Here is a 16,290-nt window from a genome sequence, read left to right on the forward strand (position 1 = left end):
CTTATATGAAAACACAGGGATCGTAAAAGTACCAATCTTATAGGTTTGATGTACCGATCTCATAGATTTGATAGAATCAGAGGAGAAAATAAAGGAAAAGCACTTAGAAAAGTGCTTCTAGACACATTCTAAGTACTTAGGAAATGTAAGTTATTATTTAAAAAACACAAACCCATAAAACCCCCAAAATTTCTGCCATAGTAAACTATACATCTTTGTAGATTATACAATTCATGAAATAATTCTGAGGCAAGAGGAAGAGGTGATGCTATTCTGATTACTATATCAAAGGAAAATATTATTAGTATATTTTTTATTTTTAAAAGTGTTACTCAAAAATAAAAATAAAATTATATACAATTTTACCTATTTCTGAAAGCACAGTCTTATAAACAAAGTATATTAAAGGTGTCATTGTGACTCCTGAACAAATTTTTGTGCAAAATCTTCCATCTTCTGAAAAAACACAACAGTGAGGTGACAGTTATAAGCTAACACCAAATATTTTTCTTTGACATCTTCTTGTTCAAATAATCTCAGATCTACCACCCAGAATGATGGGTTGGCTATGTCAGTAGGCTAGAGGGGAATGTTTAAAGGCAAGAGATAGAGTGATGAAGAAAGTCTCAGAAGAGGAGGAAGAAGATGAAGTTGAGCAAATAGGTGGAAGGATGGGTCAAGGCAAAGAAGAATGTCCCCTCTTCTGATGAGGAGGAGTAAAGGCGAGGCTAAGTAAGCTAAGTGACAGGGTGAGCAAGGGAGTGCAGTAGAGAAAAAAATCCAGGTGTCTGCTGTGTTCTCCATGAGTTAGGCAACAGCTTAGCAGAATGGAGTATGGAATTGGGGAAAGCAGTAATGATGGGAAGAGTGGCAGTGGGTGGTTAGAAAGGGTGCTAATTACAGATATAAATGAAATATATATATATATTATATAAAAAATAAACAAGGCCCTGCTGTATAGCACAGAGAACCACAGCAGAGTCAGAGATGATTGAGTGACTAAGCATGCATGTGCACACACACACAAGTATAACGGAACACTTGGCTGTATACCAGAAACTAACATTACATTGTATACTAACGAAACTTCAATAAAAACACAACAAACAAACAAACCTCAGTTCTTGAGACAAAGCAGCATTTCTGGTTTGTCTTTAGAGTCATTGAGTATGGAGATTCTGATGCAGTTACCTGCATCAATTTAAATATTGTCATATTTATATTTCTCTTGTTTAGGAAAATCTCTGAGCCACACCAAGAATTATTTCTACAATAAAAACTCTAGCTTTAATTTTCCATTTCTTTTTTCTCATAAGGATTATGAGGATATAACACACATTTCAAGTTTTTAATGCAATAAAGCCATTAATGAGAACAAAAAAATTTTTAATGCAAATGATAATTCTCATTATGTGTTGATTAAACCCTAGGGGGTCTATATCTCATGTTTTTAAAATACCAAAATGAATGAAGTTACATTAACAGAAATAATGATTTTCTATTACTAAAACAGGACAACATACAGCCTATGAAAAAAGGACATGGCAATCAGCAGTGCAAAGCAATGAAAATCAAGTGAGATTAGCAGACTGGTTAAAAGAACTACTATTAAGGGATAAAACGTGCATGTTACCTCTCTCAAGTACATTTTAAAGTCATTATAAAACAAAGAATGCATAATAGTAATAGTTGGTTATCTTTAAATGCACAAATTATATAGCGTGTGACTGACAACAAATTCAAAGATTTTAATAATGCAAGGAAGTTTCATGTTATACCGATTTAAAGACTTTATACTATAGAAGTGTTAGTCTCTCAGTCATGTCTGATTCTTTGCAACCCCATGAACTACAGCCCAATAGGCTCTTCTGTCCATGGGATTATCCAGGAAAATATACTGGAGTGGGTAGTCATTTCCTTCTTCAGGGGATCTTCCCTACCCAGGGATCAAACTGAGGTCTTCTGCATTGTCGACAGTTTCTTCACCATCTGAGCCACCAGGGAAGCTGGTGGCAAACCACTTCAGCGTTCTTGCCTTGAGAACCCCATGAACAGTATGAAAAGGCAAAAAGGTATGACACTGAAAGATGAGCCCCTAAGGTCAGTAGGTGTCCAATATATTACTGGAGAAACACTTCCAGAAAGAATGAAGAGAGTGGACTGAGGTGGAAATGTCTCCTAGTTGTGGATGTGTCTGGTGGTCTATAGTCTGATGCTGTACAGAACAATAATGCATAGGAACCTGGAATGTTAGGTCCATGAATCAAGGCAAATTAGATGTGGTCAACCAGGAGATGGCAAAAGTGAACACTGACATCTTAGGAATCATGGACAGGTGATGATGGACAGGAATGGGTGAATTTAATTAAGATGACCATTATGTCTACTATGGTGGGCAAGAATCCCTTAGAAGAAATGGAGTAGCCCTCACAGTCAACAAGAGAGTCTGAAATGTAGTACTTGGGTGCAATCTCAAAAATGAGAGAATGATCTCAGTTTGTTTCCAAGACAAATCATTCAACAACACAGTAATCCAAGTCTATGCCCCAACCACTGACACTGAAGTTGAATGTTCTATAAAGACCTACAAGACATTCTAAAACTAACACCAAAAAACTATGTCCTTTTCATCATAGGGGATTGGAATGCAAAAGCAGGAAGTCAAGAGATACCTGAAATATCTAGCAAATTTGGCCCTGCAGTACAAACTGAAGCAGGGCAAAAGCTCACAGAGTTTTGTCCAGAGAACACACTGGTCATAGCAAATATCCTCTTCTAAAACACAAGAGATGGCTCTACATGTGGACATCACCAGATACTCAATACTGAAATCAGAATGATGATATTCTTTGCTGCCAAAGATGGAGAAGCTCTATACAGTCAGCAAAAACAAGACCGGGAGCTGACTGTGGCTCAGATCATGAACTCCTTATTACAAAATTCAGACTTAAACTGAAGAAAGCAAGGAAAACCACTTGGCCATTCAGGTATGACCTAAATCAAATCCCTTATGATTATACAGTGGAAGTGACAAATAGATTCAATGGATTAGATCTGATAAGGGTATCTGAAGAACTATGGACAGAGGTTTGTAACACTGTACAGAAGACAGTGACCAAAACCCTCCTAAAGAAAAAGAAATGCCAAGAAGGCAAAGCAGTTGTCTTAGGAGGCCTTACAAACAGCTGAGAAAAGAAGTGAAGCAAAAGGCAAAGGAGAAAGGGAAAGACACACCCAACTGAAGGCAGAGTTCCAGAGAACAGCAAATAAGAAAGCTTTCTTAAATGAACAATGCAAAGAATTAGAGGAAAATGGGAATGGGAAAGATTAGAGATCTCTTCAGGAAAACTGGAGATACCAAGGGAACACTTCATGCAAAGATGAGCACAATAAAGGAGAGACACAGCAAAGACCTAACAGAAATGGAAAAGGTTAAAAAGAGGTGGCAAGAATACACAGAACTGTATAAAAAAAGGTCTTAATGATCCAGATAATCACGATGGTGTGGTCACTCACCTAGAGCCTGACATCCTAGAGTGTGAAGTGAAGTGGGCCTTAGGAAGCATTACTACAAACAAAGCAAGTGGAAGTGATGGAATTCCAGCTATTTCAAATCCTAAAAGATGATGCTGTTAAAGTGCTGCACTCAATATGTCAGCAAATTTGGAAAATTCAGCAGTGGCCACAGGACTGGAAAAAGTCAATTTTCATTCTAATCCCATAGAAGGGCAATGCCAAAGAATATTCAAACTAACATACAATTGTGCTTATTTCACATCCTTGCATGGTAATACTCAAAATCCTTCAAACCAGGCTTCAACAGTACATGAAATGATAATTTCCAGATGTAAAAGCTGGGTTTAGAAAAGGCAGAGGAACAAAGATCAAATTGCCAACATACACTGGATCACAGAAAAGGCAAGAGAATTCCAGAAAAACATCTACTTCTGCTGCATTGACTACAATAAAGCTTTTGACTGTGTGGATCACAACAAACTGTGGAAAATTCTTCAAGAGATTCTCCCAAGAGATGGGAATACCAGACCACCTTACCTGCCTCCTGAGAAACATGTGTATGCAGGTCAAGAAGCAGTAGTTGGAACCAAACACGGAACCAATGGACTGGCTCAAACCTGGGAAGGGAGTTATGTTCAGGCAGTATATTGTCACTCTGCTTAATTAACATATGCAGAACACATCATGCAAAATGCCGGGCTGGACGAATCACAAGTTGGAAGCAACACTGCTGGGAGAAATGTCAATAATCTCAGATATGCAGATGATACCACCCTAATGCCAGAAAGCAAAGAGGAACTAAAGAACCACTTGATGAGGGTGAGGGAGGAGAGTGAAAAAGCTGGTTTAAAACTCAACATTCAAAAAACTAAGATAATGGCATCTGGTCCCATCACTTCATGGCAAACAGATAGGGAAAACATGGCAACAGTGGCAGATTTTATCTTCTTGGGTTCTAAAATCACTGAAGATGGTGACTGCAGCCATGAAATTCAGATGCTTGCTCCCTGGAAGAAAAGCTATGACAAACCTAGACAGCATTATTAAAAAGCAGAGACACCACAATGCCAACAAAGGTCCATATATAGTCAAAGCTATGGTTTTTCCAGTAGTCATGTATGGATGTGAGAGTTGGACCATGAAGAAAGTTGAGTGCCATATAACTGATGCTTCCGAATTCTGGTGCTGGAGAAGACTCCGAGGGTCCCTTGGACTGCAAGGAGATGAACCAGTCAATCCTAAAGGAAATCAACCCTGAGTACTCACTGGAAGGACTGATGCTAAAGCTCTAATACTTTGTCCACCTGAAGTGAAGGGCCGATTCATTATAAGAGACCCTGACACTATGAAAGATGGAAGGCAAAACAAAAAGAGGAGGGCAGAGGATGAGTTGGTTAGACAGTATCATCGACTGAATGGACATGAGTTTGAGCAAACTCCAGGAGATAGTGAAGGATAGGGGAGCCTGGAGTGCTGTAGAACATGGGGTCGCAAAGACTCCAACATGACTGACTTAGCCACTGAACAAAACAACAACATAATATAGAAGTAATAATTTATCAATACATACACACTCCCTTAGGAATTCTTCTGAAATATTCTCTTCTAAAAGCTGTTCCACAATATGTAAAGCTTTTCTCTCAAACTCAATCTTCTTTCTCACAGCTGCTTCTAGTTCTGCTTTCCTAAAATTAAAAAAAAAAATGGTATTTAAGTTATTCTACTTAAGTTTTAACATAGCCAATTTTCTACATTTTAAAATTAAACACTAACAATGTACTATTTTGCTATTTAGGTTAAATGTATATTTTTAAATGCTGTTCCTTTTGATCCAGTATTTTTCAAAAGGGAAACAAGGTACTTGTTATTGACGTCTGTCATAACAGGATTATTTGACTTCTAGGGCTCAGAGAACAAGGAAGAATTTAGAGTATCCTACAGAAAAGAAAATGGGAGGAAATCTTTTTTTGCCAGTTAAGTCTCTATCATTATTGAAATGATAATTTATCATTCTCTATCATTTCTCTGAGCTTTTACCTAAAAATGGAGGCTTTTCCCTTGAAATCATTAGAAATCAGAAGGGAATGGAGAAGAAAAATATGATTTTGGTTGTTCTCTAAATACAAATTCTTTGTGCTAATTCTCAAATGTTAACTAAATGGCCAGCCTGGTTTAACAGGACAGTCATATTCACAAAGAAGTATTTACTTAATTTTGTTGTAAAGTCTTACTAAATAACTATACTGGTATGACTATACGGTTCAGGAAAACAACAATCTAGGAGGCACCAGTGAAGATCTGTCAGCCTCTGTGGGCCCCACACATATAAAAGCAGAGGCTATCTGATCAAAAAATGGTCCTAACACAGTGTCCTCAATTCCAGCTGCAGTTTAGGGATCATCTGATGAGACCTTTTTTAAAAAAGATACCATGCTCAGGTCCCATTGCAGGCTAACTAAATAAGAATCTTTGAGGATGGGCTCTAATTAATGGTGTTTTCTTAAAAGTGCTCCAGATAAACCTAGTGTATAACAGGGTTGAGAACCAGTACCATGGGAACAAAGATACCAACTATCTTGGTGACTTGTTTGCTACACTAGTTTCTACTGGCCCACCAGAACAACTCTGCTGCCATCCTGGACCTTGACTGCTCTCATATCTGGACCTAGAATGTACTCAGTCCTGAATATTCATTGCAAGGACTGATGCTGAAGCTCCAATACTTTGGCCACAGGATGTGAAGAATGGACTCATTGGAAAAGACCCTGATGCTGGGAAAGATTGAAGGCAGGAGGAGAAGGGGACATCAGAGGATGAGATGGTTGGATGGCATCATCGACTCAATGGACATGAGTTTGAGCAAGCTCTGGGAGTTGGTGATGGACAGGGAAGCCTAGCATGCTGCAGTCCATGGGGTTTCAAAGAGTCAGACGTGATTCAGTGACTGAACTGAACTGAGAATATATTCACCTTTTCTCCCTACCTTTATTGACTGCCAAGACTTTAGCATCTAATTTCTTGCCTGGAGCAATATGTTTTACAAAAACAATTTGGAGAATTGACACAAGACTGCCAGCTAGGGGCAAATAAGGACATTAAAACAAGAATGTCCCACTGTTCACACTGTTCACTAAACCCAGGGTAGGCAAGGCGCTAGCAGGGAACCTGGAAGAAAACTCAAGGAGTCATAGTATGTGAAGACACATTTATTCTCTCCTGACTGCAACAACAGCTGTAGCAGCACATACACTGTATTCTCTCCTCTCATGACTAACCCAGTGGACACAGCCCTAACGCAGCCAAAAAGCTCTTTAGGTGGAGCTCATATGTTTACAGAACAAAAGTGGCCTGTGGCCAAGTGGGTACATCATGACACGCATGCGCGGAGCTCTAAGTTATCTCAGCTGTTACACGACCATGTATTTACAAAACCTGGGGGTCAGAGCGAGATGCCCTGGGGCAAGAGAGCCTGACCACCACCACTTTGGTTAAACTGCTCTTTCCCTACAAAGAAGAAACTTGTAATTAACACCTGTTCTCCCACCATCTCATAAAGACCAATCTTACATCAAAAATGTAAAAACGACATGGACACAGATTAAATATTCTTTGTACTGAAAAAAGTTTTCTGTGTAGTGCCAAAGTTCTTTGTACTGAATATACTTAGCTTTATGAAAAACATTATTTTCCTCATTTTGCTGCTTACCAATAAAAGCTATGTCATTTACTAAGATCAGACTAGAATGTGCATTAGGAGTTGCTGACTTAAGGAGTTAATTACCTCAACCTGCAGGAACAGCAGACTCCCCTGAACTGATGAATATCTACAGCTGTTTCCCATGGACAGCCCTGTCTCAGAGCTCCCTTCTATCCCTCATGACGACACATGGTGTGGTCTACAGCAGTGGTTCTCAAACTTCTGGGCATCAGTGGTCCTTTATAATCTTAGTTTTTGCTTATGCAGATTGTATTTGTTGATAGTTACCATACTGGGATTAAAGGTGAGAAAAATTTCAAGCACTCATGAACTCATTTAATAGTAATATATCCATTATACATTAACATATTTTTAAATGAAAACTTCAATGTGAGTTACAGAATTGTTTTATATTTTCACAAAGCTCTGTATAATTTCTGGCTTAATACTATTCAGCTGGATTGAACGTAGAAGTATTTTTCAGTAGGAATAATGAATGAAGGATCACTTCTCTCAACACCTAGGCGGTTACCTTCAAGGATCATCCTGGGTGATGATCATCACCTGCAAGCAAATTTCAAGCAAATCATCCTAGGTGATGCTTGAAATACATTTCAGCTTATCTATATTCTTCACGTAGTACTTAGAATAAAAGATAATCTCCTTAGGCATGTAGTCAGATCCACACTGAAGAGACCTGCATATTATCATTATTAACTAAACTTTACTGTTGTATTATTTTCTAAAGCCAAGTATAGTCATTCTGCTCCATAGGAAAATAGATCTCAAATTCATCTGATTTCTCTACTCCCAAATGATCATTATCCCTAACACCTTAACACTTTTGAAACTTAAATTCTATTACTTTATCACTTGAAGTTTTGTTTGCACTTAGAAAATCTGAATTTCTCACCTTAGCCTACTGGTACTGTTTGAATGCAACCCTGCCTCTAACTTATTCCTACACTCCTTTCTTCCTTTGCTCAGAATGCTTCACACGACCTTGGGTATCTCTCCTTTCTTTAAATGATCAAGCTTTTTCTTGTCACATATATTGGTGCTTCTAGCTGGAGGTCTCTCCTCACTACTCTGTCTGGTAAATGCCTACCTAGCCTTCCAATCAGTTTGTTTTTTTTTAATTTAAATTTACATATTTTAATTAGCGGCTAATTACTTTACAATATTTCCAGTCAGTTTAATTATTACTTTTTCAGAGAAGTTTTTCTCTGAACACATACCACCCTTCCTGCCAACCTCTTCTGTTTTTAGTTCCATCACAGTCTTTTCATTTGCAATTATGTATTTATTTGTGATAATTTAATTGGTATTTCTCTGTTCTACTAGATAGGAACTGTGTCTGTACTGTTCAAAATCATATCCTCAGGGTCTCTGAAACTGAAAAACTCCCCAAAGAGAACACAGGCAGAACAGCCTTTGACATAAATCTTAGCAATTTTTTAAAATCTGTCTTCGAAGGTGAAGGGAATGAGCAAATATAAACAAACAGGAAGGACCTAATTATACTTAAAAACTTTTGCAAACAAAAGGAAACCATCAACAAAATGAAGACAATCTACTGATGGGGAGAAAATATTTGCAAATGATATGACCAATTAGAGGTTAATATCCAAAATATATAAACAGTTCACACAACTCAATATAAAAAAAAATCCAATTAAAACCTGGGTAGAAGAAACAGGACACTTTCCCAAGGATGTATAGATGGCCAACAGGCACATCAAAAAATGCTCAACATCGCTAATCATCAGAGAAATGCAAATCAAAACCACAAAATGACATACCACCTCACATCTGTCAAAAAGGCTCATTTAAGTCTACAAATAACAAATGTTGAGGAGGATGTGGAGAAAAGGGAATCCTCCTGTTGGTGGGAATGTAAATTGGTGCAGCCACTTCAGAAAACAGTATAGAGGTTCCCTAAAAAACCAGAACTACCATATGATCCAGCAACTTCACTCCTGGGTATACATGTGAAGAAAATTACAACACTAGTTTGAAAAGACACATGCACCTCAGTGTTCACAGGAGCATAATTTATAATTGCCAAGATACAGAAGCAATATAAGTGTCCATCAACAGACGAATGGATAAAGATGATGTGGTTTACACATGCCATGTAATACTATTCAGCCATAAAAAAGAATGGAATTCTGCAATTTGCGACAACATGGATGTACCTAGAGGATATTATGCTTAGTGATGTAACTCAGAGAAAGACAAATATTCTGAGATCACTTATATAGAGGACAAATCAGTGGTTACCAGTGGGGAAACAGCAGGGGGAAGGGCAAGAGTGGGGATTAAGAGATACAAACTATGTATACAATAAATGAGCAACAAGGAAGTATTGTATAGCAGGGAAATTTAGTTATTATTTTGTAATAACTTAGAATATAATCTATAAAAATATTTAATCTCTATATTGTACATCTGAAACTAATATAAATCAACTAGAGTTCAATTAAAATTTAAAAAAGTCTTATCCACAGAGACTAACACAGATATAGCATATCTTACATTCAGTAAATAATTCTGGAATGAATGAACTAAAGCCAATACTTCATAAAATCATAACTTATATATAGTTACATCATCCTCAAAGATGACATCTATTCTAAGAATTTTGTCCCAGGAGATAAAGGTTGCCTTTTTAGGAGATGCTCATTGAATAGTATAGAACAACTTTCTGCTGAAAATATGGACATGATGTAAACAAAGAAAAACAACAAAAAGTTTCTTGGAGTCTGGCATATAAAACAAAAAGGAAAGTATCTGAAGAGATGAAAAAAAGGTTCCTAGTTAATTCAGGAATGTTTATTACCACTGACATTTTTCTACAGACAGTCATACATTCACCAGCAGTCTGAAAGTGTCAACTTGGTTTTCTTAAGGCATGGAAGAGTAGGGGAAATAACAGTCTATGTGAGAGTTTACAGTACTTTTCAGATCTTCCCCTTCTCTCTAAGTAATCTTCTCTGAGGTAGTACCTATTACACTTTTTACAAATGGTTCAATTAGTATGTGATTAACAGATAAGTGAAAGCAGCTGTCTGTAGTTCTCATACCTTTGAGAAGCATCTTCTTGGTTCAAGGCACTTGTCTGCTTAGTACCTACCATTAAAGAAACAAAAAACAGTAGGTCAAGTGTACACGAACACCACGTTACAGGACAGATTCTTGCCCAAATAAACTGTAGACTATCCTTTCTTCTTCTCCACACATTTCACTTCCAACTCTGTGTGAAAATCAAATGAAATGAGAAGGGAATCCAATTTGGTTTTGCAAGCTAATTATTTTTGTTTAAAATGTACCTCTTTCAGGACTGCATTTTCTCATTATCCTAGTTGCATAATTAAGCACTCCTGAAAGCCTGAGATCTAGGGGCAACCTCTCTCTGTCCCCCTCAATGTTCGTTCTCTGGTAAAGAGGGGTGTGACCCCCCTCAAGAGATCCAGGGCACCATAGGGGCAGCCCACCTGCAAGGAGGACCAGTGCTAGGGTGAAGGCCGGCTGCACTCGGCCTTCCAACGCCCTCCTGGTCACCTGCCCACTCAGACGACCCCGATTGTAGGCTCTCAGGACCTCTCCTGCCCTTTCCCTTAGAGCCTGGAGCACAGCCAGCCCATTTTGGGGGAAATCTTGGAAGACTAGCGTCAAGAGATGGGGATTCGGACGAAGGTCTTTTCCAGAAGGCGAGAGTTCCGCGGTAGAAAGCTCTTGGCCTTCTTGCCCCCGAGGATCTCCTTCTCTGGGGCAGCCTTTCGGGAGCGCCCACATGCCTCCATCTGGAATTCTGTCGGGGCCGAATCCTCAGTTCCAAACTTGGGAACAGACCCTTCCTCCTACCTGCGACATCTCGGGAGGCGCGGGAACGCCGGGCTTTGCGACCCGCAGAGCACGGTCCGACCCAGTCGGCCATGGGGTGCGTCGTCAGTGTCGGAACCGACCTTGGCGTCTTTCCCCCCCAAGACTCCGCCTCCCGTCGCGCAGCGCGGGGCGGGGCCGGCCAGGAGGGGAGGGACCCGGAAAGCAGCGCGGCGGCGGCGGCTGCGGAGGAGAGCCGCGAGCGGGGCGAGAGGCCTGGCGGTAGGTGGATACACGCGGGGTCCCTGGCAGCCGGGGCTCGCGGTGGGAGGTGAGCCGCGGAGGACCCGGCGTCGGGGCCGAGGCCTCCTTGAGGTCTGGGGCCCAATGGCCGACGCAGGCAGGAACCGGGAGAAATGGCTTCCCTTGGATGCCGCCTGCATGCGCGCTGGGGTTTTATTCGCCCTGCAGCCGGCTGCTGTGAGGATCCGGCGGAACCTCGCCTCTACTACTGGGCTGGGAACCGGGCGGTATAGCCCTGAGGGCGGCCTGTTGCCTGTTTTCGCGCGATACAGTGATTTCACTATATGGGGCGGGGCGCAGTACATCTGTTACAGACAGATGCCCGGGTCTGTAATGCTTGTTACTTTTGGGGTGGAAGGCATCCCAACTTTCATCCCCTCCAGGTGTTACACTCCAATTTCTATTAAGTGCGACTTAAAAAAAAAATAAGAAAAGAAAAAGGCTCCCTGATAGAATTGATTGCAGGCCCACCTTTGGGCGGGAGGGGGGGGGGGGCGGGGGAGACTGTCTTTTAAAAGATCTTAGTGTAAATTTGTGCTACCTCTTGGGAATGAACTAAAGAATTTCTTTCCCCTTCAGTTTATCTTTCAAAATTTTGCTCCAAAAAACCGTAAAGGATGAAACAAGAGGTTTTTGTTGTTTTGGTTTTTGTTTTAATTTCTTAGGCTAACGTTTCAGTAAAAAATTTTCAGCTTTAAAAACCTTCCATTTTCTTTATTGTATTTATTAATAATTCATCAGAATGAAGTAACTTATAATTCAGTATAGTATTACTGATAGTTAACAGTGTATTTATATTATCAATTTCAGCATCAAAACTGGGAAAAATAAGGAATGGCTGTGGAGGAACTACAGTCCATCATAAAGAGATGTGTAAGTAATTTTTTCTGTTTTTGTTTTTAATGACATTTAATGACCTTTCAGAATATGGGAAGAGCACAGATTATTTTTAATTACATCTGCAGTCACTCAAATTGTTAATCTAATTTAATCCTTGCTTTTTTTGACCTATGAATAAATAGCATGAAGGCAGGAAGACAGATTGGATATGTCACTTGAGGAAATAATCTTTACACTTTTAATGCGGATCCTTATCATAGATTTCTTTGGCACAGTGGATTTCAAGGTGATTTATTGAAGTATTTTTTAGCCTAATCCTAATTTTCATACATATGCTTATGTGCAGCTTATCTAGAATTTAAACAGATTTCTTTTTTTAGAGAAAAATCAAATAGTTATTGAATTTCCATTTGCCTAAACATACTTGTTTTTTTGTTTGTTTTTGCCAGCAAATCCTAGAAGAGCAAGACTTTAAAGAGGAAGATTTTGGCCTGTTTCAGTTAGCAGGCCAAAGATGTATAGATGAAGGGCACATAGATCAGCTATTAGAAATTATTCAGAATGAAAAGAATAAGGTAAGTACAATCTTTCTGTGTACTTTTTTAGTCTTTACTAGTAAGAGAATAGGCACATGATACTATCATTCATCCATTCATTTTTTTCAGCAAACATTTAAGAATCAACTTAAAGATCCACTGTAGAAAACTGTGGAAAATAAAAAGGAAATAAGATCAATTATATACTTTAAGGTGCTTACAGTCTAGTGGAAGATATAAACATGTAAAGAACTAGCAATAAAGAGGCAGAATAAACAGATGGTTTATATCTGTTAAGTCATTTAGCTTCTCCAGAATAAGTGTTACAGTTGAAATGTAAGTAAAATGCAAATAATATTTTGGGAGAGCTGGATGACCTTATTGGCCAATATCATCCGGCTATAATTGTCTCAGAAATCATTCTGCACAATGGGAAAGGATCTTCTTGGGATCAGGAACAGGTGGGACACAGTGTTTATAACACCACCTAATTTTGTCTTCGGACTCATCCCAGCCCCACACTTCCTATATGAGAGATCATCTTGTTTCAAGGAACATACTTTATAGTCCTATTTATTTATACAGTTTTTGTAGGGACTTCCTGGCAGTCCAGTGGTTAAGACTGGGTTCTTCCTTTGCAGGGGACACAGGTTCCATCCCTGGTCAGGGAACAAAAATCTGGCATGCCATGTGACTCCACCAAAAAAAATTTTTTTTCTTTGTTATAACATTCTAGTCATTCTGGCCTAGGATTACATACAGGGCACCTTGATTGTATTTAGATTACTAAAACCTTTTAATCATACATTGTTACAGAATCTCTTACTAGTTCAAAGGTCTTATCTCTTTTTATTTATAATTTTTTTTAGTAAATATTAGGATGTTTTATTTAGTACATTTGTTTTTGATATGTATTTGTAATACCACTGTAGCCCCAAATAAAATAATGCTTTCTTTAACTCCTTGGTTTTTTCCAATTGCATTCTCAGAGGAGAACCTTTGAGAGTACCTTACTTTTAGCTAATCATAATAAAATTAATAAAAGTTAACTATTTATTGTGTATCTACTATATGCCAGATGCTCTTAGGTGCTTTACATCTTTTAACTCGCCTAGTCTCTCCTGAATCCCCTGATAGGATTTTCTAGATAAGGAAAGTGTCACTGAAAAATTAGTGACTTGCCCCAAGTTACTTAGCTTTTATGTGACATCTGACATTTAGATCTGTACAGCCTGGTTTCAGAGCTCTTAACTAATTTTCGTCAACCTCCATAGCACTGTGTAGCACTTGCAGGAAGTTTTAGAGTAGAATAGAGAGGACTGATTGTGAGATTGAGACAGGTGACAAAGATGATGGGGTTTCTAGCCTCTGAGGAGATAATATATACTGAACAGAAAAAGGCAATTTAAGAAGGGGAGAAAGTTCCTTTGATGGAGGACAAGGAAGTTGGCATTGTTTGGCAATGTTGAGTTTAAGTTGCAACAGGTAATTGAAAAGTAATGTTTAGAGAGTAGAGAAATAGGAGATTAAGATGTAGATTTGTGTCTGACTGTTAGAGATTAGGTGATTGTTACAGACTTGAGAATAGTGAGGCTTAACCTTAATAGCTTGAGAATCACCTTGGTAAAGTGTGGTGGTTTATTTTTTGGCTGAGCCAGGTTTTGGTTGCAACATGTAGAATTTTTTTTTTTTTTTAGTGTGGCATGTGGGATCTAGCTCCCTGACCGGAGATCAAACCTGGGCTTCCTCCAGCCTGCATGGGAGTGCAGAGCCTTAGCCACTGGACCACGGGGAAGTCCCATGTGTGGTTTCTCAATTCAGAGGTTCAGATATTGATAAGACAGAGTTTAAAAGTACACCTTAGATTTCTTTTCTAAGAAAGGTGACAGTCAAGATTGATCAAGACTTACTGTTAATCCACTTTGTGTAAAAAAAAAAAAAAAGTGTTTTTTAAAGTCAAAGGAATGGTAGTTTGTCCTAAGATGCTATAGTGCAGGGATTTTCAATATTAGTACTATTGATATTTTGTAGCAGTTGTCACCCCAGTAATGACAACTAAAATGTCTCCAGGCATTACCAAATATCCCCTGATTGGGAACAAAAGCACCCCCATTGAAACCACTAATACAGTGGGAAAACTGTGGGCTTTGGAGTGGGACAGCCTTATGTGCAAATCCTGACTCTGCCACATTATAGCAGACATGAGGCATCTCAGTAATCTCTAAACTTTGACATTCTCATCTGTCAACTGGGAATAATTATTATTACCTGGTAATATTAAACTGTACAAGTTTAATTGTTTGTATTAAACTGAACAAGATGTAGCTTCTGGATAGTTAGTATTCTCCTTCCTCATAACGATTCATTATTTACATAATTACTGGGGAACTTGCAGCTGAGATTATGATTGTGATATGTTGTCACAATCCTTTTTTCAACTCAGATATGTAAAATTTTATTCAAATCTGGAATTTCTCTTAATTATACTCAGAGATGGGCTTCCCTGGTGGCTCAGATGGTAAAAGAATCTGCCTGCCTTGCAGGAGACCCAGATTCAATCCCTGGGTTGGGAAGATCCCCTGGAGAAGAAATGCTACCCCACTCCAGTATTCTTGCTTAGAGAATCCCATGGACAGAGGAGCCTGGCTAGCTACAGTCCACAGGGTCAGAAAGAGTTGGACATGACTGAGCAACTAACACATTCACTTCCATGCCTAATAAACTTCTGTTTCTTTAACAAGCCTTAGCATAACCATCCCCTGTTCTGGGAAGCCTCTCGCTTTCCCTGGTTAGAAGTGACTATTCTGCTATACTTTATACTCTGTCTTTATTATTTTATAAGACTGAGTTCATTCAGGGAGTTTTGTACTGATCTGTATTCTTCTTAGATGTATTTTCTTTTGAATGAACCTAGAATATGAATCCTTTGAGGATAGATTGCTTATCTGATGTGTTTTTTGCTTTACTTCCTGCACCTAGAGTATTCTAGGGTCCTATCAAATACGTTTGATAAATACTAGTGAGTTGAAGTAGAATGCAGGTCAGAGAAGTGGAGTATATTGCCAGTAGTTTTAAAAATCAGTGGTTTTGCTCTAGGGTGGCTTGTGTGTTTTTCTTTGAAAAGTTCTTTTAGATTTCTAAGTTTAGAATGGGTAGCAGGAAATTTCTGTTTATTAAAGTTGATTCTGAAAAAGCCAAATTAAGAAAGAAAACTTTAAAAAATAGGCCAGGAGAAAGTGGAAAACTAATACACTTGAAGGCAAACTAGAAATTGGCTAGAAAACTGACTTTACTGCCTTAAAAAAGAAAACAACACGAACATTTTATTTTACATTGCAACAGTTTCAATTTTGCTTTGGATTTCAATAAGCTGAAGAGTTACAGTAAAACATGTCACCAAGTTCTAATGATGAGAAGCAAATGACTGAAAAAGTTTTTGTACTTAATGGAAAATTTCTAGAAATTGTTCCTCAGTCATAAAACCTTCTTGTATCTCCTTTTATTTTTTATGTCATCCAGAGGCCAGATGTTGAGAAACTGGGGTGAATCCTTTCCCTTTGCTCCAAACAGTTG

The 16,290-nt window shown here is 38.7% G+C and overlaps 2 protein-coding genes across 19 annotated transcripts in view; one reads left to right on the plus strand and one right to left on the minus strand.

Annotated features, from left to right (window-relative positions):
• Positions 1–11,161, minus strand: part of RPAP2 (RNA polymerase II associated protein 2) — a 127,468-nt gene extending 116,307 nt beyond the window's left edge. For 14 of the 15 annotated variants that reach the window (XR_009735355.1, XR_009735356.1, XM_061411212.1 and 11 more), the window contains exons 1-3: positions 11,081–11,161; positions 10,300–10,345; positions 5,087–5,201 (exon numbers count right to left, since the gene is read on the minus strand). Coding sequence is in view for 13 of the 15 variants with exons in the window: in XM_061411212.1 (XP_061267196.1) it covers positions 5,087–5,201; positions 10,300–10,345; positions 11,081–11,153 (234 nt within the window). In the remaining 2 variants the exon portion in view is untranslated. Of the gene's footprint in view, positions 1–4,053; positions 4,134–5,086; positions 5,202–10,299; positions 10,346–11,080 lie in introns of those variants that run through there. The other variant, XM_061411214.1, reaches the window with a different exon arrangement.
• A 71-nt stretch (positions 11,162–11,232) lies between these two features.
• GLMN (glomulin, FKBP associated protein) overlaps positions 11,233–16,290 on the plus strand; it is a 44,499-nt gene continuing 39,441 nt past the window's right edge. The window contains exons 1-3 of one of the 4 annotated variants that reach the window (XM_061411216.1): positions 11,233–11,320; positions 12,152–12,214; positions 12,631–12,756. In XM_061411216.1, coding sequence (XP_061267200.1) covers positions 12,176–12,214; positions 12,631–12,756 — 165 coding nt within the window. In that variant the 5' untranslated portion in view covers positions 11,233–11,320; positions 12,152–12,175. Of the gene's footprint in view, positions 11,321–11,346; positions 11,370–11,569; positions 11,668–12,151; positions 12,215–12,630; positions 12,757–16,290 lie in introns of those variants that run through there. The other 3 variants (XM_061411220.1, XM_061411219.1, XM_061411217.1) reach the window with 3 other exon arrangements.

Source organism: Bos javanicus, chromosome 3 (assembly GCF_032452875.1).
Source record: "Bos javanicus breed banteng chromosome 3, ARS-OSU_banteng_1.0, whole genome shotgun sequence".
NCBI lineage: Eukaryota > Metazoa > Chordata > Mammalia > Artiodactyla > Bovidae > Bos > Bos javanicus.